The sequence below is a fragment of the Zosterops lateralis genome, assembly GCF_965231275.1.
Source record: "Zosterops lateralis genome assembly, chromosome: Z".
Lineage (NCBI taxonomy): Eukaryota > Metazoa > Chordata > Aves > Passeriformes > Zosteropidae > Zosterops > Zosterops lateralis.
In genome coordinates, this window is record NC_139800.1 from 20,524,138 (window position 1) to 20,550,728 (window position 26,591).

Sequence of the window (26,591 nt, forward strand, 5' to 3'; positions counted from 1 at the left end):
TTTGTGATGGGTGAAACAAAACCAAGGACAAAAAATGAGAGGAGGTTCCACCCGAGATTTATTCCACAGGATTTTTTGTTTTGGGTTGGATTGTGTTTTTTTCTTGATAATCCCTGATGCTCACCTCACTTTTTTCTTGGCAAGTGGTGAGCTGACTTCACCACGACTCTCTGGTCTCTTCTCTAATGTGTTTCATTAGCTGATTAAAGCCCACACTCATGCCATATATCCTTGATTACACCAAATGTGCAGCACTTTGCATCTACCAACGTGGACCTCGGTCTGTTGTCCAAGTGCCCAGTCACTTTTGGTGCAGGACCTTGTTCGAAACTTTTTGGTATCCAGGTACACTGTATACATACACTGAGCAGCACCCACATGCTTCCTGCCACCTCTGAAAGGCAGGAGAAGGACTTCTGCCCAGAGTTGAGTTGCACCATCCTCTAGCCTCCACAGAAATGTTTTCCTTAACTGCAAGAGGGGAGAGGAGGACACCTGAGGAGAGAGGACAGCCATGGTGGGATCTGCACCTCCATACAGCAGTGTCCTTCACCCATTGCTGAGGAGAGTGGACACCCACCACAGAGAGGCCCTTTGCCCAGAGGTCCCAACACCATTACTGAGGGCAGGGGACAGCCACTATTGGTGGGTTCTTCACCCATCTCTGAGGAGAGAAACCATCCATGATGGAGGGGTCCCTGACTGACCACTGAGGAGAGGGGCCAGTCATGGGCCTAGGGGTGCCAACAGGAGAGCACACACCCATTGCTGAGGAGAGTGGAAACCCATGGCTGACTGATGCCAAACTCATCACTGAGGAGAGGAGATACCCACTGCTGAGTGATCCCAACCACAACACCAAGGAGCAGAGACACCAACTACTGAGAGTCCCTTCACTCATCACTGAGGAGAGGGGGCACCCACTGGCTCTTTCACCCACTGCTAGGGAGAGGGGGCCCCCATCTTTGAGGGATCCTTGAACCATCACTTAGGAGAGGGGACACCCATAGCTGAAGGGACTGAGGAGCCGACTGGGCTCCCCCGCCCCCCGCTCCACCGTCCGGAGCGGGACTGGGGTGGGGTAGGGGCACCTCCGGGGAGACTCCCGTGTTCTTGTCCCGCGTCGGGCGGCTCACCTGGCTGGACCGTGCGGCGGCAGACTTTGGCTCCAGCCCCTATAAAAGGTAACGGAGGCGTGAGTCAGAGCCGCCGCCTCCTCCCCGCCCGCTCTCACTTACGTGCGGCCGGCGGGCGGGCAGGCACGGAGCCGCCGTCCCGCACCCGCGCACTTGCTGGAGATGAACCGCGCCGCGCTGCGGGTCTCGCTCTTACTCCCGCTCCTCCTCCCGCTCCTGCTCCTGCCCGCCCTGGGCCGTGCCGGCTCCAACAGCGAGAGCGACCAGGAACACGGCGGCGAGGACCCCCCGCATTCCCCGGGGAAAGGTGAGCAGAGTTCCCTGGGTGCGCGGGGTTCCATGAGTCCTGGGGCACCTCGCTGCTGCATTTGGGGTCCCTGTGCACGAGGAGCCTCGGAGCTTAGTTTGGGATCGCCAGTGCCTAAGTACACTGATGCGTGCGGCACCCCAATCTGAGTTTGGGGTGTCTTATACAAGGGGTGCCCTGATACACAGGGTTCCTTCCCTTGCTGGGCTGGGAGTCCTTGATGAGTGGAGCGCCCCAGTGCAAGGGGTGCTGGTTCTGAGATGTCTGATGCTTTGTGGAGAGGTGTCCCCAATGCCAGGGAGTTCTCCCCTTGTTTAGTTTGGGGGTGGGGGGCTGCTGTACCTCCTGGTGCACCCGTGTTAGGACTCCAGGTGCGCCCCAGGATGAGGTACCCCTGTGTGTCCCCACCACAGCATCGCCCAGATGCGGGCGCTGCACCCCCCAGCACGTCCCTGCCTTTGTCCCTGCTCCCGCCAACTCCCGTGCGGCTCGACTGGCCCGACCCCTGTCCAGGGGCTGGCCCCTCGCTTTGTCCGTAGCCCTTTTCCCTCACTAAGTCCCTCTTGCATTAGACTGAGGGGCTCAGAGCTTCCCGAGATGGAGATACAAGGGGTGTACACCAAGCAGTCCCTGGTTGCTCCTGAGGACCGCCCGGAGGTTCGGACCCTGCACCCCGGCGGAGTGAACGGTGGCCGGTCCCCTTTATCCCACACAAAGTCGGCTGCTCTGCCCTGCATCCATCTCGTCCCCCCACCGCCCACCAAGAACGTGGACTGGCCCCGCTGCAGAGTTGGAGGGGGGCTGCCTCACGGCTGACGACGTGACAGAACGCAGGGCTGCAGGGCTGTGTGCCCCTCCTCCTCCCCGTGAGATGTCTTGCTGGTGGTGATGTGGGGGCTTTCAGAGTTACAGGTTCAGGGGAAAAGTCCTGGATCTTTGGTCTCGGTCTCGTTTCTGACTGGAGGCTATGGCACTGCCAGTACTCTGCAGGGATTTTGGGGAGTGCTGTGGATTGCTTTTCTGGGGCTGAGTGCTGCACTGGGACGTTGCTGTCTCTGGTCGTGCTCCTTGTCTTCACTTTGCCCACAGGTTTGTTTCCCGGGCTCAGCTTCATAGCGTGTACTCGGTTTTGCCTCTGGTAAGGAGCTGTCCTGACCTGTGCCAGGACAGCTGCCATGTGGTAGGACCAGGGCTTGTTTCATGCCAGGAGTTGCTTTTGTTACTCTAATGAATCACTTTTCTTACCAGAGCTGCTCTTGCCAGGCTGAGCACTGGACAGAGATGGGGATGCAGATGGTTCTTGCCACAGAGGTTAAATAACCCAGGCCACAGGGTGGGAGGGTGTCGGGCGTTCGGCATACAGGTGTGCTGTGCTGGCCAAGGGGCTGGACACCACAGGAGGTATGGGATGGGGGGATGGGAGGACCAGGATGGAGAAGGGGAAAGGAGGTGGCCAGGAGGTCAGTAAGGAACAGGCAAGTTAGCACGTGCTATACCAGTGTTAGAGGCTGAAGATCTGGGTGGAATCCCGTGAGAAGCAGGTAATGGCTGGAACCCTCCAAGGCTCCTGCCAGGTGCCAGGAGCTGCGTGTCTCAGCACCTCTGCTGGGTGGTGAGCTGGTTCCCTCTTCCTTGAGGCTTGCGCATGAGGTAGGGCTGGGGGCTCCCCGGCCCATGACACTCAGCATGTGCTCAGGGATTTACCATGAGGTTGCTCCCTGAAAAGACCCTGGCGGGCCCAGAGACCTGAGTCCCACACTGAGTGTGTCTTTGGAAAACAGTATCTCCCTTTCTCTGTTTCTTCTTCCACCTATTCAGATGTGTTTTGCTCTCAGTGTCCTCTTTTTGCTCATTCCCCAATGTCTTTTTCCTCCAGATGAATGTATTTTTCTTGCTTAATACTCCTTATTCATCTTTCTCCCCAGCTCCAAGCACTGATCTGTCCTCTGGGATTTCCCCATTTTTATCCCTTTTGTTGTGATGGCCCTTTCTCTGGCAGCACTCTGTTTCCTGTTTCCCCCAGCACTTGCTGGGGCAGCTGGGGTTGGAAGGAGCAGGAACATGCCCTGGGGTAAAGCCTGCCCTATGCCTTTTCTCCTCCCAAACCCTTGCCCCTCACGGGGGGAGTTGGCACACTCTTGAGCTCCACAGCCCAGGCAGTCCTCCCCTAGGAGAACAAAGAACAATCCCTGCAGCGACCTGTGCTACCAGTGGCAGATTAAAGGCTGATCCCAAAGGCTTGCAACGGGTCAGAGTTTATAAACACAAAGGGGCTTTAATGCTGCCAGACTTGGGAGGGATCAGTGCCCCCAATGGGCAGCACATGGGATGGTGTCCTGGGCTGAAAGTACTTCGGTGCTGCTGCACAGGACTGTGTCTGGATGGAGAAAGCAGGCAGGAGGTGAGGCTGGGATGGCACAGCCCTCCCGTAGATACACTTTCTGTGAGGCTTGGCAGAAGGATGCTCAGGTTATATGCCCCTCTGCCCAGACTATATTTGCCACAGAATGGAGAGCTAGCTTTGGGCAGCATGAGCACAGTGGCACAGTCCAGTACCACAGTCGGGCTATTGCTTTCAAGGGACGGGGTGTTTGGATGTGGTTTGTAGGCTGGGACCTGGCTGCTGTAGCTGGTCCCTGCTTTGGGACCTGCACTCTATACATCTCTGCATGTCCTGCTACCTCCTTGCCTACTGACCCTCAGGAATAATACCCCACCTACCCTTTCCTCTGGGCCATGAGCTCCGCTGATCCCTTCATAGCCTGGGACTGATCCATAGACAGGGCACAGCATGGTGGTCCTGATTCAGCATCTGTGAACTGAACTCACTCCATGGGACTTTGAGCCAGGTGTGGCTCAGGATTGGGTTCCAATGGGAAGAGGAGGCTCTGGCAAGATGCCAGCACTCCCTGTGGCTGAACAGAAGGCACCACCATGTGCCCAGCGGATAAGAGAGCAGGATGAAAGAGCTAGAAGTAAGCCTGCTGTCCTGCCTGCCACACATGAGCCATCAAGCTTCAAGGCGAGGAGATAGCACGAGCAGTTGTGCTGCTGTCAGGCAGCATCCACCCTGTGAACAGCACATGGGTTTCAGTGTGGTCAGGTGCCCTGCAGCAGCCTCAGACTGTGGAGACCATAAAATATGAAAAAGTCAGGATGGGAGGTGCAGGTCCATGAGCAAACCCCCTGGTCTCTTTCCTTGTTGTTTGGCTCTGCTGAGGGTTGCTCCTGGTCTGTGCAAATGATCCTGGAGTCCATTCCTGTGTACCCTTGGTGAGGTTTACTAGGTGCAGCTTGCTGCATCAGTGCCTTTCCTATGTGGGATTCACAGCAGCCAGTGGTTGAGCTGGCTCGTCACGCTGCCGAAAGCTGCTCCTACCCTTCCTCCCGGGCTGCAGGACATGCCGAGCAGCACGCTGGTAATGGCAGCGTCTGCCTGAACTCGGCAGGAAAGTGTTGTTGGATGGTGTTGGATGTCAAGGAGGGAAAGGAGCTGGCACTTGCAGCAAAGCCTGTATCCCAGAATGGGAGGGCTGAGTGGGAGCAAGGAACAGCAGGAGAAAGCACAAAGGGAGGGTGTGAAGGGGGGAAACTCGTGGGAAACTTGGCTGGATCGCGGGCTGCTGGGGAAAGGCGGGTGGCAGGCAGTACTCAGGTGAACTGGAGGGCTCTATGCGGCTGACAATGGAGGTCTGCAAGGGCAGGCAGCTCCTGTCAGCACCCTACTATGTTTTCCTGCGGGAATCCCTGCAAGTGGTTCTTCTTGCACGTTATGTCCCGATATGGACATCGCATCACCCGGGCTGTTTCCCCCCACGTTTTCGGGAACGTTTTGCTGTCCCTGCCGGGGCAGTGGGTGCTCAGAGGAAAGGCAGGGCATTCAAGGAGCTTCAGCGCCCGCTGCCGAGGTGCAGCCACGTCTTTTGTGGTCAGCGGCAGCAGTTCAGCAGAAAGGAGACCTGGCATCACACAGCTTTTCGAAGGAGAAAACGTGCTCCGGCGGGAAGTGTGGGAGGCAGACTGAATTACGCAAATCAACACTTGGGTAGGGCAGTGGGTTAATGTTCACGGTAAAGGGGTGCGAGATTGCAAATGCCCCCAAGTGGAAGGGATCGGAGTAGTTAGTGCAGGGCTCCTCCGAGCCGTGCCGAAGCAGGGGCGGATGCTGAGAGCCTGACCCGGTGCCCCGGCTGGACTCGCCTCGGCGTTCCCCTGCAGCGCTGGGTGTGTGTGCCAAGGGGGCCCAAGCCTGCACAGCTGCACTTGAGAGATGCCTGCCCGAGGGGGTGGCCTGGCTGTGCCATCACTGCACCCAGATCCATGGGATGGGAAAACACACTCAGGGGGGCTTCAGTGGGTGGTTAAGAGCTCATGTACCTTTTTGAGTTTGATGTCAAGACATCCCTGGCATCTGTTGTGTTGTGTTGGGGTGTGTTGGCAGCTGCAGCATTGAGGGTCTCCAAAGCTGCCGAGCTGAGTTGGCAGGATGCTTTAAGGAGGGTCTAGAGCCCCCTTGGCTGTGGGAATAGGAGTGCGCTGGGAGATGTGGGAACCTGAGGTAATTGGCACAGTGCTGACACAGCAGGGCAGGTGTCAGCATGGGGCTATTGCTCAATCTGTGATACAAGATTTGAGCTGTTTTCTGTCCAGGCAGAGTCCCTGGAGGTGAGCAAAAAGTGGGGTGTCAGGGCGGGCTGTGCCAGTTGAGGCGTGTGCAGTGAATCAAAGTACCCTGTGCCCAGCCCTGGGGTACCGTGCCTTACCTGTGCCAGGACTGCCTCAATGTGAGTGTTTCTTTGTGCAGATAGTGCCAGGAGGGGTAGGAGAATGTGAGCAGTGTGGGAGAAGATACATGGTGTTTCCAGAGGAAGGTCCATGTTCTCTGAATTTTGTGCAGTGCCTGGGTAGCAGATACCTTTTATATGAGCAAGGTGGGCAGGATAAATGAACCTCAGCTTGCTGTAGCACAGCTGGATGCATCCCTGGGCAGTGCTATGCAAACAGACATGGAGAAGGCACTGCAGTCTGCCCTAGGGTGCACATTTCCTGGTGTGTGCAGCTGAGGCTTGCCCTGTCCTCTGCTGCTCCTTCTTCCTATGCTTTTGGGAATACCTAAGAGGCTCCTGAGCATTGCTCCTGAGGGTCAAAAATGTGGCAGAGGTGAGTCACCAGTCATACTGGAGGGAGCCATAAGGTTTGTTCCCATCTCTACAACACACTCCAGTGCCCCTAAACATCCTCCAGCCCCTCCCAGCCCAGTCAGGCTGTGGTCATCCACTCTACTGAGCAGCAGATGGACAGATGGATCAAGACCCACAGCAGTGCCCGTGCCTGGATCCTCGCTGAGTGGAGGGCAGGATCCTGCTGAGCTTAGGGCCTTGCACAGGACAGCTGGGCCTGGGAAAGCTTGCCTTTTCCTTTCTCACCCCTGAGCTGGAATCCACTCCTATTAATAGCAAGTGCGTGTCGCTAGCTCTTATCATCAGCAGGGATGGGGGCCAGAGCAGTTCCTGCTGAGACCCTCCTGCATCCTGGCAAGGTTGGCAGACAAGTGGCCCCACCAAGGGACAGAGATGATATTTGGGCTCAACTGTACCTTGTAAGTGCTCCTCCATGTTATTGCTGCTGTATGAATGCCCCCCCTTTGCCCCAAACCTGTCCCATCCTGGCACTCTCTGCTCCTGCGCTCACAGGCTGGGAAGTGCCAACAGCCTATCTGCAGTGACAGTGTTGCTGGTAAGGACAAGTCAGAGGAGGAGAGCATGAATTACCTGTTGTGCCAGTGAGAGGAGGCACATAATCCTTTTGGACCGTGTTTCCCTGGTTGGGCCAAATTTGAGCCCCACTCCCTTTGCCTTGAGTTGGTTGTTTAGAAGGGCTGGTGATAGCCAAGGTGTTTGGTCAGGGGCATCGGAGAAGAGGTTCTAGTGGACTTCTAAGGCCACCTCCAATGATGTGCCAGGAATCCAGGCATTTCTGGGAGCCCTGGAGAAGAGTCACAGTGCAAGGTCCAGCTTTTTAAGTACTGGGTACTCTCAAGACCTCCCCAGGAGGGCCCTGTCCCCTCTAGATCTGCACATGGGCACACCACCAGCTATGGGAAGCTCAGGTCACATCTTGCCCTGCTGTGGTCACAGTGTGACCGATGTGTGACACAAGAAATTCAGAGGTCCTGGCATGGGATCCCCCATCTCCCCTCCTGCTTTTCCTAAGGAAAGGTTTTTCCATAGTAGGACCTTATGAAGCTCTGTGTGGGAATTTGGGTGGTTATATGAGTTAGAACTGGGGACAGAAGCTGAGCATTTGGCCTGGCACATTTTCCTCTGAAAGTCCATCCCCACCACAGAGGCACTTGCTGATATAAAGAGAAAGTTTCAATGCTCTTTTTCTTCCTGTGCTCCCACCCCCAGAGCAGCTTTCCCAGGTGGAAGGAGAGCATCTGCATGGTGCAGTGCATCTTGCTGCCCAAATTCCTTGTGGAGTGTGAGAGCTGCACTTTTGAAGTGCCTTGTCTTGGGGCAGTGGGAGCAGCTCTGGAGCAGCTGCTAGTACAGTTGCTCCATAATGAAAGTCAGTATCTCTGATTTTTCCTTTTTAAGGATGATGACAAAATGTCAGCCCTGTGGTTTTCCCTCTGACTGACAGCTGCAGGGGACCTGGCTGTGCTCTGAGAAGGCAGTATCCTCTGGGAACCTGTCCTTTCCTGGGACAGAGGGAGAAATGGGAAAGCAAAGGCAGGGAGGGGGATGGAAAACAGTGGGAGCCCAGAGACCTGCTGCCCGGCAGAGGTGTGTTTGCTGACAACCTTTCCCTTCCATTCATGTGGTTCTTTCTTTTCTTTTTTTTTCAAGGCCACAGCCACTGGAGCTATGAAGGTAAATACCCTGCAGTTACTTCTGCTTTTTTCCTACTACCCAGCAGATCCTGGAACTGATCCAGCTGTGGTTAATTATTACAAGGCTTCTGTGCACACTCCACAACTCGCCCTTCCCTCCTGCCTGACCCTGACACAGTGCCCCTGCTCAGGCATGGATGGGCTGAAGAGCCAGGGGTTGATCTGATTTCACCAGGAAGCAGCAGCTCCAATGAGGGTTTTCCCAGCCCCTTGGGTGTGGGGGGATGCCCCATAGGGAAGGGCTCCTCCCTGAATGAGGGCTCTCCTGACCCTGTGCCAAGTGGGGGAAAAGGCTGCTCTCCCTGGACTGGATTTGCAGCCCATGCTGGGACTTTGACCAGCCCAGGGATTAGCTTGTCTTCACCTCTGCCCTTTGTCACCCTCCCTCCCCATCCTGCCTGGCCCTGCCTTCCCATCAAGGCCTGGGGGGCTTCTCCACAGCACCCATGGCATCACCACACTGCTATGGCAGATACACCCCTTAAAACTTACTGCACCATCACTCTGGGGTTTGGTTAAACTGCTGATGACCAGCTCCATATTTACAGGGGTCCTGGAATGGGCTGGCCTGGAGGCAAGCCTGAGTTTGCATTGGCCCATGACATGCTAGAAGCAGCCCTCTGCAGTGCAAAGGGAAGTTTCTGTGGTACTGGGGAGAGTGGCCATTTCAGCAGCCAACCCAGTCATGTCAGCTGGCCCTTTGCCACAGAGCCCAGGAGCACTGTGGTACCTTGCTCAAGCAGCACTGGGGTAATACCTGCCAGAGGCCAGGCTGTGCAAGGCAGCAAGTGTGTGATGAGCTGCAGGGCAGCAGCATCTTGGCTTGCCAAGTCCACTTGTAAATGATCTTCTTGCACTCTTCCTAAACACCCCAAAAATAGACTTTCCTGGCAGCTCACCATGCTCTGAGACCTTTCCTGATACAGCTGCATTCAGTCACATGTTGGCATAAAGCTGCTCCCAAGCTAACTTTATGGAAGCTGAACTTTTGTGCATGGCTACTTTTCTGGCCACTGCCAGTCCCCTTCCCCAATACCCCCAAACCTTCTTTCTGGAGGTATCCTCACCCTGGAGATCTCACTGACAGTTCCTCCCTCCCTTCTTGCACCAGACCTGAAGCACTGGAGTACGGACTACTCGGACTGTGGGGGCACCAAGCAGTCACCTATCAATGTTGACACTGATCAGGCCATCTTCAGCCCTGACCTGCGGCCTATCCAGCTCTCTGGCTACAGCCTGCCTGCCAACAAGCAGCTCAAGCTGAAGAACAATGGGCACACAGGTGGGTCAGAGGCAACTGTAGGGGCTGGAGCACAAGGAGAGGACGCTAAGACTCTCACAGCAGGACTGGGCTTCTCTGATTCCCTTCCCCTGGCCTCCAGGAAGGAGATTGTCTTGCAGGCTGCACCCTCTTGCCTTCTAGGCCAAAAGGGAAGCAACAGGCTGTAGAAATTTTACAGGTCCATTTGTTTTCCTGGATGAGGTGGAGCTCCGAGGTGTCCAGAGCCTTTGGGAGCTGGCTCCAGAAATTTGTTAACTCCAAATTTTCTTTAAAAATGTGTGCCTGATACTTCTGATGCAAGTTTTTGGCCACTGGTTCTTCCCCTGCATTTCACTTTCAAAGGATTCATCAGTCTCTGGATATGACTTAGACTTTAAGCTACCTACATATGTCTTTTAGGGCATGACCACCTTACTTTGTCTGTACTTAAGGATTCTATCTCAAGATCTTAAGAAAATTTTATAGGTCTTTTTTTTTTTTTCCTTTTTCAATACTGGAATGGTTTTTGTAAAGTTCTGGACACAACTTATTCACGTTATTTTAGTATCAGCCTCAGTATTCCAGATACGGAGGAAAACCACATCTTTCCACAGCTGAGGATGGTTGGACCTGGTTGCTACCGGCTTTTTCTTGGAGGAGGCAGAATGTTCTGTGCACGCTGGTGTCTGCCAGTCCCCGAGCTAAGAAAAGGTTATGGAGAAAGGGACTTAAGAACTTGCTGACGGTGTGATAAGGCACCTCCTTGCCCTGGTAGCCAACGAGATGGAGCTGACCTGTGTATACAGCAAACTTGACAGGTCAGGCTTGCTGTGTATGGTTAGATCAGCTGTGTGCTGCATGCACAGAGCTCTATATTGTGGCCTCCTGCCCTAATGTGCCTGCAGAGTTAAACTAGTTGAGCTCAGTAGTTGCTATTTTAGACACCCTGGCATCTGCTGTTGCTTGGTGTTTAGAAAAGAAGTGAGAGCATTTTCATTGGGGAGGGGGGAAGTCTTTTCTCACATGATTTTAGGATGCCTCTTTTTATTGTGGCAACCACTGCTCTGCTTTATGAAAAGCCATAAATAAATAAGAAGTTGCAAGCCCAGTAAGATATTTGTACAGTTACTCATTTTGGTAACAAAGTATAAATGCTATATAAGCTTTTTAGGGGGCCTGAAAATGACTCAGGTAGTTAGCTAAAGGAAAACAATGGCTTACTTATACAAAAGAAGTGTAAAAGCAGATACATTCATAGGGAGGGAACAGTTTCTCACTTCCTGTATTTGAGTTTTCTATCTCTGAACCCAACAGCAAGGAGCTCAAGATGGCAAATGACTCATCACAACCCCATTATGTGGTTAATCCCAAATCTGTGCCCCACCAGTGATGTTACTACGGGGCACCCCATGAGAAAACGAAAAAGTAAAATACCTTACATTAAAAATTAGGAAAGGGTGCTTAAAAGGATAGGACAGCCTTTCTCAGGGTCCAGGGATGCTCCTGATACTTTTGCCACATCTAGGTAACTCAGTTTTAGATTTGCCACATTGCTACATAAATCCAAAATAGCTGGATAAACCACATTAAAGTAAAGAAAAAACAAGGTATGAATTTATGGTACCCAAAGAGGCGAAAACTTTAGCTGCAAGTGCTTTCAAAAATTTTAATGCTTCTGTGCCACTAGCTTCATTGCTGTCATACACTTGCAGGCTACTTCCTTTGAAAGGTCCCAGCTCGCTAAGAGTTGCTGCTCTCTGTCCAGCTGCCCTGCTCATAGATATTCACCACTCTGCCAGTATCTTTCTCTATGAATTTTGTCCCTGGTCTCTTTATATTATTCTCACTTACTGAATAAATTGTTGGATAACATTTGGCTTGGATCTGGCCCCGGGAGTCTTTGCAGAGGGGCTCTTCACTTTCCAGTATTTTCGTAGCAGCTATTTTTGAAACTGACGTATTTGCTACAGTATCCTACAACCTTAAGTCAGAAGTTAAGCCCTGACACATTGACAGGCTTGCTTACAGCCTCATGACAGATGGAAAGCAAGGTTTTCTGTTATGACCAGTTTCCAGAAGCCCAGGATGACTGTTTCCATTGAGACACCTCCTTTGCATACCTGTGGAATGGACTGGGTTTATGTTGCATTACCAACCTCTTCCTTCTGCCTCTGCAGTTGTCCTTGATCTGCCCGAGACCCTGGCCCTCACTGGTGGCTATGCCCAGCAGTATCGAGCTGTGCAGCTGCACCTGCACTGGGGCTCCCCGTCAGGACCCGGCTCGGAGCACACCATCAATGGGCGGCGCTTTGCTGCTGAGGTAAGGAGCCCTCCTGCTGCTGGGTGCATCTTTTCCCTCATGGTGCTGGGCAGGGAAGGCATTGGAAAGCTGTGGTGCTCCTTGCCCATGGCTCTGGTTGTCACTGGATGTGGGCTGTAACTCCTGGCCAGGATCCTGAGCAGCTCTGCAGCAATGGAGTTCAGTGTAGCTGGCCACACTTTGGTGCTGAGCCCAGACTTATGCTGAAGCCTGGTTCTGGGCTGATGGAGCAGGAGCTGTGGCAGTCCCCAGGCTTTGGAAACCAGCTTCCCTGGACACTGTGAGCCTGCTTTGGGAGCTACAAGGACTGTTTACTCTGTACACACTGTCCTCTTGCTCTACCAGCTCCCATCTGGTCTTATCCCTCCATCTCTAGCTGCTGTCCTCAAACTGAGCCTGGCTCTGCAGTATTAGCCTCTGTTACATAGGACAGAGTGCTGGTTTGCTGTTCCTGACCCATGAAGTTTCTGCAGACAGAGCTTCATGCTGGCTGCTTTGCAGCAGCAGATTTTCTTGGTCCCACCAGCATTTTCCCTACCCTGCAGTGGTACTCATCTCACAGCCCTTGTGTCAGCAGGCTGTAGCCCTGTGGGAGTGAGCATGTCCCAGTGGTGTCCATCCAGCAATGGGATTGCAATTTTCCCTTCCAGATCCATGTGGTCCACTACAATACCAAGTATGACAGCTTTACAGAGGCAATGGTTCACCCAGATGGCCTGGCTGTACTGGGAGCCTTTCTGGAGGTGAGTTCCATGGATAAGCAAGGGGAGGATGGGACTGGAGCGGGCGAAGTTGACACAGTTTTGGAGACTGGCAGAAGTGCAAATGTAATTTAGAAGAAAGGGAGAGAAAGGGCAGATCGGGCCTGATAAGAATGAAGGGGTCTCTGGGATAGGGTGCCTCTCTCAAGGACCAATACCTCCCTTCTGGCACTGCCATCACTATCTTGTCTCCCTTTGGCTCCTGGCCTTGCTGTTACTGTGGGGTCTCTATGTTGCAGGTTGGGCATGGGGAGAACCAATACTACAATGAAATACTTAAGCACCTGCCTGAAATCCAAGAAGTAGGTAAGGCCCTGTCCCATCTTGTGCTTTGTCTCAGGGGCTGCAGCCCAGCAAAGAAACCAGCTGCTCAGCAGAGCAAGGCAGCAACCAGCTGCTCAGCAGCAGGCAGTCCACCTGCTTTCCCCTGCCTCCACAGGGCAAACCAACTGCTCTTTCTCTAGTGGCTGCAGTGCAGCACCAGACTGCCCATGATCTTCATGCTGTTGTCCTTTAAGGGGTTTGTACCAGTTTCACTCCCATTATGCTTCCTCTCCCAGGACAAGAAACCTTGGTGTCTGGATTTAACATTGCAGGTCTGCTGCCTGCCAACCTGAAACTCTACTTCCACTATAATGGCTCTCTGACCACCCCTCCCTGCTACCAGACAGTCAAATGGACAATCTTCAACCATACCATGCTGCTCTCTCGTGACCAGGTCTGTCAGGGCTCTGCACTGGGTCTTTTCTGGCCTCTCCCTGTAAGCTGGTGCAGGTACCCTGTGCCAGTGCACTGCAGCTCATCTGCTCCCAAAGGCGGGATGGATGCTACTCTCTTCACATCGTTCTCCTTCCAGATGTCAGTGCTGGTTTCAACCCTGAGAAGCCCTGAGGATGAGCTTTTGCAGAACAACTACCGGCCAGTGCAGAACCTGCATGGGCGACGGGTGCTGGCGAGTTTCCAGACCACCCCTTCAGTGAAGCACATTCCTGGTAAGGAGTGCATGAGTGTGCTCAGGCTGCTCCCAGCAGCAGGGATGCAGTGATGGGACCAGCAGCAGGAGTGAGTGATTTGTGTATCTTACAGAAACAGAGCATCTGCATGGGTTAGACCTGCCCAGCAAAGGACATGTGGCAGCTCTAGTCTTAAGGTCCTGCTGTCTCTCATTTCCACACTTCTTTCATACTGCCGGGGGAAGACTGGTTTCTAGAAATTTATTTTATCCTTAGTCTTGCAGATATAATGGTAGTAGGACTAGGGGATGCATGGTCAAGGGCAAACAGGCAGGTCCTAGCACTCCAGCTAGCTACTGCAATTCCAAATACAATAGATAAGTTCAGTAGGAGCTGCCAGAGATAGAAGCTTGCAGTAAAGACCCCTCCTCCAAATCTTGCAGGACAGACAGTGTTGGGGACCCCTCTGAAGGCTGTGCTCTGCCAGTGGGGCCTCACAGCCATTCCAGCCAGGCACACAGTCCTCTGCCTGAGGGGTCCCTGAATGCTCACCTTCTATTTCTCCTTGAAGGCCTTTTTTGCATTGATGATTTCAAGGCATGAGTAGAAATCACTATTAATCCTCAAGTGTGACTATTGCTCTGCATCACTGAATTTTTGCTCATTGCTGCTCCGTGAGGTCACTGGGGGTTTTCTGTTTAACATCCTGTTCCTTTTCTGTTCTGATGCCATTTCCTACACCTTTTGTGAAGGTGACTAATAGGAACAGGACAGGGTTGGTCCCAGGCCTCTGGGCAATGCCTCGATAACCACACAATGTGGTGCAAGGCACTTCCCTCACCATTCCACCTGCAGCCTGCTTGCTAATGGCTCTAGGCTTTTAATCACTGTGGTCTTCAGCCTGGCTAGCAGTTTCCCATGTGGCACTGCATCAAATGCTTCACTGAAGCTGGGAGAGATAAAATCTACTGCATTTTCTTTGTCTAGAATATCACTTATCAAAGAAGGATATCGGGTTAGGCTGGCATGCTCTATCTTTGGTAAACCTCTTAGATACTTTATCATATTTTCCATTTACCTCCAAGCCTTTCTTTTACTACTTTCTTGCAGAAGCTGTTCCAAAGCCTCCCAGTGCTGGGGCAAGGGGAGTGTTGCTCAGTTCTACCTTTTTTTTTTTTTTTTTTTTTTTTTTTTTTTTTTTTTTTTCTTCATTATTTGCTATTTCTATACAAAAATCCCCATTGTAGCAAAGCCACAAAGATCTTGTCCCAGAAGTGCCAGGAGAATGTTTCAGTACTCTTGAATGAGGTTACTGTCCCTTGCCTTGTGTGCACAGGATTGTTGGGGGTTTCTCTCCACATCAGTGCTAACTGTCTGCTTCAGCCCTGGGGCTGCTGAGCACTGAGATGGAGTGCTGTGGGGTCACATCTTGTTCTGCTTGCAGCTGCACCTTCTGTTCCCATGCTTGTTGATCTTTTTGCCTACCACCTCATTAGGGATAACCACTCCTGTCCGGAGCTGTGGGGTGGAGGCAGCAGCTTTCCTGCAGCAGCCACGTAGCAGGATAGAGCCCATAGATAGTGCCACTCTGTGCACCATACCCGAGCCACGAACAGATGATAATGCAGCTCTTTATAAGCCATGCTTTTATGCTGGTCAAACATTTGTCCAGCCCAGCTCCCTCCCAGCACATAGGGCTGCCAAGCCATCCCCATGCCAAATGCCCTACCTGCAATGTATGGCCACCTCCTCCCTCAGAGTTGCTGACCATCTCACTGCAGGCAACTGTCCCCATGGCTGCTGCCTGCTGGGCTCATCCCAGGTGCCTCAGATGCAGTCATGAGGTGCTGCAGTGCTGAGCACCCTGCCTGCTTCCTAGGCTGCAGCAACAACAGCGGAGGGAGTTTCTGGCTGGGCTCAGTGAGGCTCAGGTGGGGGCTATGGTTCAGGGATCCTTTTTTCTCCCCTCTTCTTGTGCTTCAGGCAGGGTGTCAGGTCTGGGCTTCCTGCAGCAAGATGCTGTGAGCTGCTGAGGATGTGGCAGGCAGCTCTCCCCTGCTCATGGGTCATGCGGAGTATTGTGGGTAGCCCTACTTAGGAAGTGGGGCCCAAAAGCCTGCAGGCTTCAGACTTACCTCCCCAAATACTTCAAAGGCAACTCCTTGACTGTGCTGTTTCTCGTTACAGATACTGATGATTCAGCAACAGCAGGTAGGTGAGGGGCTGGTACAAAGCAGGGGAAGGGGGGCAGGGGGTGTACCTGCTTGGGAACTGGGGTCCTGTGCAAGCCATGTGCTGAGTTGGAGCGGGCAGCCACAGTGGGTTTGTAGGGCTGCTCTAGCATCCACGCTGCTGGCTCTCATCCTCTGGTCTTTTGTCTCCTTTTCAGGACATTCCAGCTCATTTCATGCAGGTATGTGTGGTCAGCCAAGGCTGGTCCTTTGTGCCCCCTCTGCCTGCTCCTTGTCTCCTCTTACTCAGCCAGACCCCCAGAGTAACACAGCTATGCTTGGCTTGCAGGAGATGTGCTGGCTGTGCTCTTCGGGGTGCTCTTTGCTGTCACAGCACTGGCCTTCCTGCTGTACATCTATAAGCACCGCAGCCAGAACACACGGTGAGCAATGGGGAGACACAAGAGGACAGTGCCTGGGGGCAGGATGGGTCCAGAGCATGAGAACGGGGTTTAATGCTGGTTTCAGGCAACAAGACCCCCTGCCTGGTGTAACAGTCCCCCTCCTTTCTTTCCCCACCAGGCTGGACTCGCCGACCAAATCCAAGGTCATCTACACGGCAGCCAGCACCGAGAACACTGCATAAACTCCACACCTCTGCGGCATGCTCAGCCTGCCACCTCACCTCCCCTCACCACCACCCCAAGTCAAAGACCAGTGCTCCAGCACACCTTGGCTGCATGGGCTGCCCACATGGACTGTTTGTCTGAGGGGCAGCATTTGGCCCCAATAGATATTTTTGTTATAAAAAAGGCTAAAAACTATTAAAAAAAAAAGGAAAATCCTCCCATGGTACCAGCTGTCTCTGCTGCCTTTGTGGGAAGCCATGGGGAAGGAAACAGCACCTTGGTGCAGCTGGAACCACGGTGGAGAGGGGTAGCCAGGGACCCCTTCCCAACCAGCAAAGACAGCATCAGCCTCTGTGCACCAGGCAGAGCTCCAGAGTAAGCAGCACAAGGCTTCTACAGCCTAGCCCTGCCCTCCGTCACTCTGGGACTTCTTCCTCCTCTTATTTGTGCAAAGCATTGGAAAAACATAGCTGTGGCTTGGTAAGGCTGAAAAAAGGCAGAGCTGAAGGTGGCAGAGCTCACCTTTGGCTTTATCATAGCTGTTTTAGCCAGAACAACCCTAGATCCGTGGCTACCTCCCACCTTTCATTGTGGCTCCTGTGGAGCTGGAGCTAAGTCCTAGGGAGCTTTACGACCATGGCAAAACCAGGAGAAACTGGCCCTGTCTGGGAGAGGAGAGGAACCTGCCGATCTCCAGTCCCCAGCAGCCTCCACCCCAAAGCCGTAAAATTAGAGCTCAGCCACTGTTAGGGTGGACAGAGCAGGAACAACGTCTGCAGGCAAATGGAGTCTGCAACCACCAGACCACTCCCCTCCAGTCACACGAGCACAAGCCATCGTTACCACTGCTTGTAACCTCCCCACAGGGGCAGCACTGCTGGTCACACACAACCCTACTTGTCTGTGGTACTTAATTTTATTGGTATAAAAGCCCACTCTGGATAAAACTGCCTTTTCAGCCCGATGGCAGTTTCTCCCTCCCAGCCCTGTGGCACAGAACCAGGGCTGGTACCCGCCTAAAATCCCCAAGAACAGGAGAGGGCAATGATCCATTGGAATGGTCCCTTGAACCCCCTCCCAAATCTGTGCCGGCAACAGCTGTGGCATTGCATCTCCTCCCAAACCCTCCACCACCCTCCGTACACACTGGGTCCTTTGCATACTGTCTTTTTCCCTCTCCTCCTCCCATCTTGCATGCTGTCAGTATCCATGGGTGCCCCAGCACCATCCTGCTGCACCAGGATGCCAGCTTAGCCCTGCCAGGGCTGTGGCTCCTGGGGAAGCAGGACTGGGCATAGAGGTGGAGAAAGGAGCACTACAGCAGTCAGCCATGACCCAGGGCACTGGCAGCACTTTGCAAAGCCCCTTCCTCCACCCTGCAGCGAGGAGGCAATGTGGACTCCCTGCCCTGGCATAGGGGGCAGCACATCTGTGGCAGCGGGGGGAGAAGCGATGGGTTTCTTTGGGCTCAAGCCTCCGGCAGTCACAGGCAGGCTAACTGGGGCTGAGCTCACAGCAGGGCCAGCAAAGTCAGGTCCCCCAAAACTGAGGTGTTTTAGGGGGACTGCCAAAGGGGTGTTGGAGTGAGCCAGTCTCAGCCACACTGGTCGGCTGGCTGCCACAGCTGGACCCCAGTGCCTGCCCCACGAGGGCTGGCTGGGGTCCCCCAGTCCAGGAGAAAAGATATTGCAAAGAAGGTGATGGCCAATCCTGCCGACAGGAGAGGAGGGGAGGGGAGGGGTGGCTGGGGACCAGAACATCCTGCAGGGCCTCAGGATCCTGGCTGGGGGCTGGCTTCGCTCCGTAAACCTGCAGGAACCAAGAGGAGAAACAGTGAGTTTTCTCCAAAATCCACCCCACTTCTCCCAGGAGAGGCAACAACGTGGCCACGGCCTCAAAACCCACCCAATCTTCTGGTCTGGGAGACAAGGGGATGATGCCCTTGTTTGAGCCATTGGGACAACCTCTCATCATCCCAGCCCCAGTCCTGGCACCCCATGAGACCCAAAGTGTCCCCTGCCCCCTTTCTGGAGCAGCACTTACAGAGCAGGAAGCGCCGCAGGTTCTGCGCAGATCCCCCCGAGAGTAGGTAAGCCCAGGCAGCAGCAGCAGCCATCAGCAGGTAGGAGGGCACCAGGCTGCCCACATACAGGGGGTTGCAAAATGACTGTGGAGAGAGGCATGAGAAGGGTGAGCAGGCAGGAGAGGACAGGGACAGGACACATGGCAGTGTCATCACCTCAGCGAATGGAGTGGGACAGGAGGCACCAACCCCAGGATTTGGTTTGTGAAGGGCCAGCTCCTTTGCTAGTGCCAAAGGCTACTTCCTCCCAGCACAGGGACCAGTACTCTGAATATAGGTCCCAGCACAGAGCCCTACTCCCAGTTACTCACCAACCCTGAAACAGTGAGATGCATGATAACGACTGCTGCGATTTCCCACCAGCGCCGGTGCTCGCAGCCATGAAAGAAGAGGATCCCCCAGAAGGTGTGAAGGAAAATCAGCACCATGGTCATAAAAGCTGCAGAGAGAAGCAGAAGTGTCACCAGGGAATCACTTGACCTACCTGACCTGGCCTGCAGGCTTGGGGAAGGGATGGAGATGAGTCAGTAAAGGGAGGGTAAAGAAACAGCTTGGCTGGACTGGGAGGTACTGGGTGAGACTCTGAGTGTGGCAGACATGGAAAGAAGAGCAGGGAGGGTCACAGGGAACAGCAAGAAGGGTTTGTCACAGAGATATATGACAGGGGACTATAAGGGGCTCAGGTGGGTAGGGTGCAGCATGGACAAGACAATGTAAGAGGAAAACTCTAACACCTCATCTGCTGCCTCTGTGCTGGAACAGAGATGTGAGCAAAGGGTGCCAGTTACTCACCTGAGGTCAGGAAATACAGCTGTGAATCCCCATGGATGCCTACAGTGCCAGGCCCTAACGCGTCTGCCAGGAGATTGATCATGGAGAAGGCGCCGCTCATGAGACCAAAGCCCACACCAGCCACTGCCAGGACAGGGATACTGTTAAGCTCTGAACCTCCCAAGGGTCACCCCATGCACCCCTGAGTGAGCTTTGGCATAAGAAATCTCACTTTGCTCCCAGTACCATGCTCAGCCCTGCCCAGCCTCATCCCCTGCCCCACAGTCAGGGTGCTCTGCTCTGCACAGCACTCACCATATGCCATTTGCTGAATGGAAATGGGGGAGCAGCCGTCCTCACTGAGTGCCACGAGCCCCTCGATGGCCTTCCTGTGGGGTGAGAGCACAATGGAGCCCAGCACAGCCAAGCCACCTCCCGAGGCATGGTGCAGTATTCACTCTGCACCATGCCATCTTCCTGGCAACCTCCCTCTCCTTGAGCAACACCCACCATGGAGATTGTCCGTGTGACTGTACCACCAGACAAACCAGGCATGTGAAAATCACGTGAGACCACATAGAAAGATTTTCCACAGAGGAATGTGGGTGCCAGCCAGCCCGGCAGAGCAGGGCTAATGTGAGCGGGATGTTGGGTGTAAGGCAAGCAGCACCCCCACATGGAAAGCAGCCCCACTGCAGGCGTGGGAGGCTGTACCTGATCTCTGCACTTAAAGAAGATGTTGAGTAACAATGCAGGAGGTGCAGGAAGAGCTCGAAGAGTTAGAAAAATTCTATGGGGAGAGCAACTGGGAGAGGAGAGGCTTCATAATTTGTGCCAACTAAAGGTGTGACAGGTGAGGAGAATGCCAGGCAGCTCCGCAGCCCAGGGAGGAAATCAGTGCTTGGGACCAGAGATCCACAAGGCCAAGGAAACGCAGTGGTTTTATGTCAGAGGCTGCTCCGTGGAGCTCTGCTACCCTCTGCCTGCCCGCCTCTGGCATTGCCCTGCCGCAGGGAGCAGCACGAGCCTGCTGACACGGCTCCCTCCCAGCTTCCATCCAGGAAGACCAGCGAATATAAAGGACACACCTATGTGCCTGCCTGCCCAGCCCCAGCCATCCATCCACAGGACAGGGTGCTCTCCTGGCAGAGAAATCCCTGTGCTCCAAGACAATGGTATCAGGAAGGCTGGGAGCTGCCCAGGCTGCTGTGAGGTTGTGGCCTGGGCTGGTCAGGGTACCAGATCCTCCAGATCTTAGGGCTGCTCTGCCCCACCACCTGAGACCCACTCAGATCAACACACCAAAACAGGTGCCCACCCATGTGCTCACAGTAAGCACTGAGGCAGCTCCCTGTCATGCTTGACACTCCCCCCAGTCCAGGAGCTCACAGGCAAAATCTGGCACCACCACAGCTAGGACGACTGTCCAGCAACACTGCCACAGTGGAGGAGATGCTGTTACCTGAGGAGCTTGTAGTAAAGGAAGCGGAAAGCCTCCTGCAGCAGCACAGAGAACATCACCCCAAAAATCAGGAGCCCCTTCTGCAGCCGCTCATCCTGGGGGTCGCTGGCTTTCACTGCGATAAACCAGATGAGGGACGAGAGCAGCAGTGACACCAGCCAGAAGAAAGCCCTGCAAGAGACAGAGCTTGTTGGCATCGGTGCTGTGCCAGAGCCCCTGCCATGCTGGCACTGGCACTGGCAGCTGTGCCTCAGCCTTGCCCACTCTCCAACCAGAACCAGTGCCATTCTGGTACCAGTGCTGGGCAGGTGGTGTCTGTATGGGTCTCACTCCTGTGCTGTGCCTGCACTCCCTGCTGGTCACCAGAACTGGCACCAGTGCCCCTGTTGTGGCCACAGCAGTACCAGCACCTGTACCAGGCTCATATCCATGCCAGTATCAGTTCCAGTACCACATCCTTCTGGTCTCATAGCGGTTTCCCAGCTGCACACATGCACCAGTACCATTACTAACCCTCTACTGGTTCTGTATGAGTTCTTGCCTATGATGTGTTGTGACAGTAAGAGAAACAATATTGGTGCTCCTGTCATTCACTAGCACCAGCACGAGTACTGGTGACTCCAGCGAGCCCACCACAGCACTAGTACGAGTACTGATGTGCCTGTTGCAGCCACGATGGTGCCTCAGCCCTACCAGTCACATGCCTATCACACCCCTGATGCCACCACCACCCTGTCACACCCATACTAGCACCAGCCCTCCTCAGTGTCACGCCCATGCTGTACCAGCACCGTCACTGGTACCAGCACTCCTGTCCGGACTGCAGTGATCGTACTGAGGCACGGGGACCGGCACCCCATCACACCCCGGCCGGCACCAGCGCCAGCAGCGGAATCAGTGCCCTCATCACGACGGCTCTGCTGGCAGTACCCGCCACGCCCGCGCCGCTCCCGGAGCCGCTGCCGGTCCCGCACCGCGGCAGCACCGGGCACCGCGCACTGACCCGGCGATGAGGATGATGATGCGGAGCGGGTCGCGGGCGATGGTGAAGATGAAGAGGCCGAAGGCGGGCCCGAAGGCGATGAAGGTGCACCCGAAGAAGACGGCGAGCGTCATTTCGGCGGGAACGGGGACACGGGACCGGGGTCGGACCCGGAGCTCGGACCGGACGGGCCCCGCGGCCCCTTCCCCCTCCGCCGCCCTTCCGGGGCCGATGACGTCACACGTGCGCGCGCCGCCGCCGCCGGAAGCCGCGTCCCGGGGCGGGACCAGCCCCGTCAGTCACGGGAGGTGTTGGATGTCGGGAAAGGCCCGGGCGGAGCGTGCGGGGCCCTGGAGGCTCCCCAGGAAAGGGGTCGCGGCGCTAGCCGAGCAGAGTTCAAGTAGCTTTTGGTGATCGCTGTCCGGCACAGGGTGTGACCCGTGCGGGTCCTGTGCAGGAGCAGGAGCAGGAGCAGGAGCTGGACCCGATGATCCCTGTGGGTCCCTCCCAGCTTGGCATATCCCGTGATCCTGTGGGGACGCAGCCTACGCCCAGCGAGTTTGGCCTCATCCCCACGGCCGCCTCGTGAGTGGGGCCCTGTGAGGAGCAGGGGCTGGACACGGTGTGCAGGCTGTCCCACCCGTAGTGGTTCTGTGTTTCCTCCACTTGGCACTTCCAGTCCAAGTCAATGAGACTGGCACTCCAGGGCACTTCCCACTTACAGGCCCCTGCACCCCAACACACACACTCTCTGCCTCCTGAAGACTTTGGACAGGAGCACTGGATGTAGAGTTCGGCACCTGCTGAACCGGCAGAAGCACCACACCCATGCCAGTCTTGGCACATGCAGCAAGGTCAGAGAAGGCTTTTGAGGGGTCTGAGTTTTGTTAAGTCATGGAAAACAGGCCCTATTTCTAAGAGGCCCAATTCACAACAGAGCACTCCAGTGTGGAGTATAGAGGGCACTCCTGAACCAGGGAAATCCCAGGGGAGCAGTGAGATGTGGGTCCTGGCATATCCTCACCAGCTCATGGGCTTGCTCTCACAGCCAGCGAGTTGGTAGCTGGCAGCAGGAATCACAGGATCTTTTCCGCTTGTTCCAGGGACACGGATGTTTGACTTGGTTACCAGGGTTTACAAGGGCAAGTCATGCTCCAGCACAAGGGAGAGAGGGGGGAATAGTTTTGTCCCTGCCTAAGATTTGATGACTTTGTAAAAAACAGCCCAGAGTCAGCACACCTGGCCCAGAGAAAGTCACATCTCACTCTGTAAGCCAGGGACATCTGCTTACAATCCATGTGTTACTTTAGTTACAGCTCTGGGGGTTCTGCCCGCTGGCCAAGATTGCTTCTGGGAGCTTGCTCCGGGGTGAGGACCCATGAGGGGTGGAGATGAAGGCTGGGGATTTCCAACTGGGAGATGCAGCTCTGGTGACTGCAACATCAGGGAGGATGGGTCATAACAGGAGATGTCACCAGGGACATCACCAGGCTGCCCCAGCCCCACCACATGTGGATTCCAGTGACCAGTGAGTGTGCATGCAGAAGAATGCTGGGCTGGATAGGGATGGAGGCAATGCCAGGGGGTTTCTTGCAGGGGAAAATGGGCAACTGAATAACAGAATCAATGTGATTTCAGCAGAAGCCAATTTATTGTTTACATTAAACTCCAGGTATAGATTCTAGCACTACTGTCCACACTAACTGGTGTCTCTCGATTGGCTAAGCCACTTGTTTGCGAGGCAGGCACACATCCTTCAGGACACCTAATTGGTTAAGCATCCATCATCATGCTGTGTGTCCTCAATCTAGGTTTTGCATTTTTTGTAGACAGCTTTTTAGGCTCCTCATTATTATTTTTAGCCCTGTTGTTGTCTCAGTGGCCTTGATGAATTCCTGAGAGCTTTAAAAACAAGGCTGCAGGTGGCTTGTTATCTACTAACATTTTGGCTAGTACACAGAATAGCCTAAGTTATTCAGATACATCACTACAGTTTCTAATGAGAAGAAACACAAGCACCTCAGGGCAGGACAGGGCACAGAACTGTACTTGGGTCTGAAGGAAGAGGAGCTTAGACCTCTCAGTGGTGGCAGGTGCCCAGAGAGGCTTTGAGGGGGACATCCTGGGTGTCTCCCAAGGTGTCCGTCCCTCCCACCCAGACCCACCCTTTCCATCCACCAGGCCGTGACTCCAAGACTTGTGTTCTTCCTGGCTCTGCTAACTTGCCAGCCCAGGCTGCAGCATCATGACCAGGCCAATATGGACACGGACGAACAGATAGAAGAGTGTGAGGAATATCTGCATCATGGGATGACTTGGCTGCTGCAGGTGATAGAGGGAAGGAGGAGCACCATGGAAACCACACTCCTTTCTGCAGTGCAGCAGCAGTGGCTGTTTTGAGGTGCTGTAGCAGCTCTGGTCCTGGTCACTGGGCTGGTGGGTGGGACAGGTGAAGGGAGCTGCAGGGAGCAGGAGAGCTCCAGCAGCAAGGAGGAGGGACAATGGCCAGAAGAAGTGCCCGCAATGATCTCAGATCTTTGTGATCACCGCATCCATCACCAATGGAAATATTCAAGCTAAGACCAGATGGAGCTGTGAGTAACATGATGTAGTTGAGAGTGCCCCTCCTCATTGTGGCAGTGATCTTTAGTGATACCTTCTGTGATCTCTAAAGCTATTCTGTGATTCTAAAGCAGGACTACCCAGCACTTGAAGCATGGATCAGTGTGACAGAATCAAGATCAGTGATTTTATCATCTCCTAAGGCAATTCTATGAAGTTCACCAAAATTATGATCCTAGCCCAATCCCCAAAAATTATAAACATCAACATAGGGAAGACATCCTGCAAGAAAGGCATCACATAACAGAACCCTGATAACGAGTGCCTTTTATTTATTTTCTTTTGCTCTGAAAGGCAATAAATCAACCTCGTGACCAGCAACCTCTAAACTGATGCAATGAATTGTCCACAAGAGTCCCTTCCTGCCTGTTATCCTGTTGTAGACCTGTCTTGCAGCAGCCACGCTCCAGTGCTGGTCCCAGATCCCCTGAGCAAATGGAGCAGGAACCACATGTCCTCCTGTACTGCACACTCCACTCTCACAGTCAGCACAGCCCCAAGCACTGCATATGGGGAATGCTCATACAAAATTGAGATGGCACCACATGGTCCTGGCTATCCATGCTATGGAGGCTATCCATACTATCCATGGCTATCCATGCTTCCATCCAGCTGCCTTGTCCTCTGCTGGCATTGACAAGTCAGTAATATTGGTTTGGGGGCTGGGAAATTTGTGTGGCACTTGGCTTTAGGGGGCCTGACCTATTTTGAAATCCCCCAGAGCCTTGCAAAACCCTCACAACTTGGCCACACAGTTTTTATGACCCTCGCCCCAATGTCTCAAACTGTAGATGCAGAGTGAGACTGAGGGGTGACAGTAGTCTGTGCCTGGCTCTGCACAGCTTGACATGTCTCATCAAAATACCTCAGATGCTCTTGGTGTGGTCCTCCCACTCCACCATGTAGTTCAAGGGCATTGAACGGGAAGGATTCAGAGATGAAATGAGGCACTGGAGAGATGAGAAAACTGGAGCAGAGAGCAAGAGGTGAGAGGATCGTAAAAGTTAATGTGCTGGTATATCAATGGGGTGGCAACCAACAGCAGGGCTGAAAGCTCTCTGAGGAGATCTTCAGTCTGCCAGGCCAAAATAAATAAATCCAAAGGTTGAAATTCCATGGGAGAGGTGGAGAGAGAGGAAGAGAGGAGGGCACAGGCACTTCAGTCCCCAGCATGGGTCTGTCACACCTGTGGGGAGACATTCTCCCGTGCCAGCAGTTCCACAGTGCCCCACACTCCATGAAATTTCCCTGGCCTACCTGTTTATCTGTGGGGCCACAGGGGGAAGGAGATGGGTGGAAGAATGGAGGAAATGCAAAGCTTTGCTGAACCATGACATAGATCATGTCTTTGTCAGGCTGAGCATCATCTGGGAACAGCAGTTAGGATCTCACTGCCAAATCACAGGCAGTTCAAAGGAATAAAAAGTTTCTTGCAGGAGGTGTAAACAGTTAAGTGAAGTGGACTGGTCCAAACCAGGAGGCAGCAGCAGCTAATGGGGAAAAAACAGTGGGTGTGAAAGGGTTCTTTGTACCAGCAGGAAGGCGAAGGGCACCCAGAGGCTGGGCACTGGGACACACCCTGACGGGGGCACAGGGCAGGCCTGTTTGCAGTGCAAGGTGCAGGCTTCCAGAGAAGAGGTGCTTTTACATGCTGGTTCTTTTCAAAGGCAGACAACCCACTGCCTGGAAGGTGCTTTGACTAAACAACAGAATGGCTCAGCTGAGGCACTGCAGAAGAGGAAGGCAGGCCCAAGGAGGAGCTCCAGCCCTTGTGCAGGGACAGCTCAGCAGTCCAAGACACCATGTACTGTCCTCCCCTCCAGCTCCTCCAGGCCCAGGGTGGGAGGCTGCAGCTCACAGCAGACTGCAACCTTGGAAGAATGAACTGAAGATGAACTGAACCCCATGCATGGGGAGCTTTTTTCTCTGCTGTAGAAGGCCTTAGAACAAAAAAACAGAATTGCTGAGCCACAGAGAGGGCAGGGGCCCAGCAACACCTGGGCAGGAAAGAGATGCAATGTCAACACCCTCCTTTCCTGACCGCAGCAAATAAAGGAAAGCAGATAACAAAAGCTATCCCTGTCAATCTCTTGCTGGGTCTGGCTCGACAAGGGGTCAGCATGAATTGTGTTTCCTGGCAGTATGTGGATGTGCTTTAAGAAGGATATCCGCTGGGTAGTGTGGGGCAGCCGGGCTCAGTCCACATCATGGAGGAGCCTGAAGCAAAGGGAAGGACTA

General features: G+C 54.0%; 2 protein-coding genes across 2 annotated transcripts; one reads left to right on the forward strand and one right to left on the reverse strand.

Moving 5' to 3' along the window:
* The first annotated feature begins 1,253 nt into the window (after positions 1-1,253).
* On the forward strand, positions 1,254-16,652 carry LOC310923052 (carbonic anhydrase 14-like). Its single transcript, XM_083884126.1, has 12 exons — positions 1,254-1,443; positions 8,295-8,318; positions 9,450-9,620; positions 11,777-11,919; positions 12,570-12,662; positions 12,920-12,986; positions 13,241-13,398; positions 13,537-13,672; positions 15,821-15,844; positions 16,023-16,046; positions 16,154-16,247; positions 16,387-16,652. Exons 1-12 carry the CDS (start codon positions 1,299-1,301, stop codon positions 16,448-16,450), a joined length of 1,143 nt encoding a protein of 380 aa, XP_083740252.1. The 5' UTR covers positions 1,254-1,298; the 3' UTR covers positions 16,451-16,652.
* Positions 16,653-17,336: 684 nt separating this feature from the next.
* Positions 17,337-21,950, reverse strand: LOC310922457 (gamma-secretase subunit Aph-1b-like). The gene is made up of 7 exons (XM_083883031.1): positions 21,753-21,950; positions 20,750-20,920; positions 19,603-19,676; positions 19,309-19,431; positions 18,828-18,955; positions 18,477-18,600; positions 17,337-18,242 (listed from the first exon to the last, which is right to left on the reverse strand). Exons 1-7 carry the CDS (start codon positions 21,863-21,865, stop codon positions 18,205-18,207), a joined length of 771 nt encoding a protein of 256 aa, XP_083739157.1. The 5' UTR covers positions 21,866-21,950; the 3' UTR covers positions 17,337-18,204.
* Positions 21,951-26,591: the final 4,641 nt, after the last annotated feature.

Excerpts from the sequence above, each read along its gene's own strand:
- LOC310922457 (XM_083883031.1), bottom strand. The coding sequence starts at position 21,865 with ATGACGCTCGCCGTCTTCTTCGGGTGCACCTTCATCGCCTTCGGGCCC. Across the intron at positions 20,921-21,752 it reads ATCATCATCCTCATCGCCGG|GGCTTTCTTCTGGCTGGTGT; the intron begins GTCAGTGCGCGG and ends TGTCTCTTGCAG. Across the intron at positions 19,432-19,602 it reads CATTCAGCAAATGGCATATG|TGGCTGGTGTGGGCTTTGGT; the intron begins GTGAGTGCTGTG and ends CTGTCCTGGCAG.
- LOC310923052 (XM_083884126.1), top strand. The coding sequence starts at position 1,299 with ATGAACCGCGCCGCGCTGCGGGTCTCGCTCTTACTCCCGCTCCTCCTC. Across the intron at positions 11,920-12,569 it reads GGCGGCGCTTTGCTGCTGAG|ATCCATGTGGTCCACTACAA; the intron begins GTAAGGAGCCCT and ends TTTCCCTTCCAG. Across the intron at positions 12,987-13,240 it reads GCCTGAAATCCAAGAAGTAG|GACAAGAAACCTTGGTGTCT; the intron begins GTAAGGCCCTGT and ends TTCCTCTCCCAG.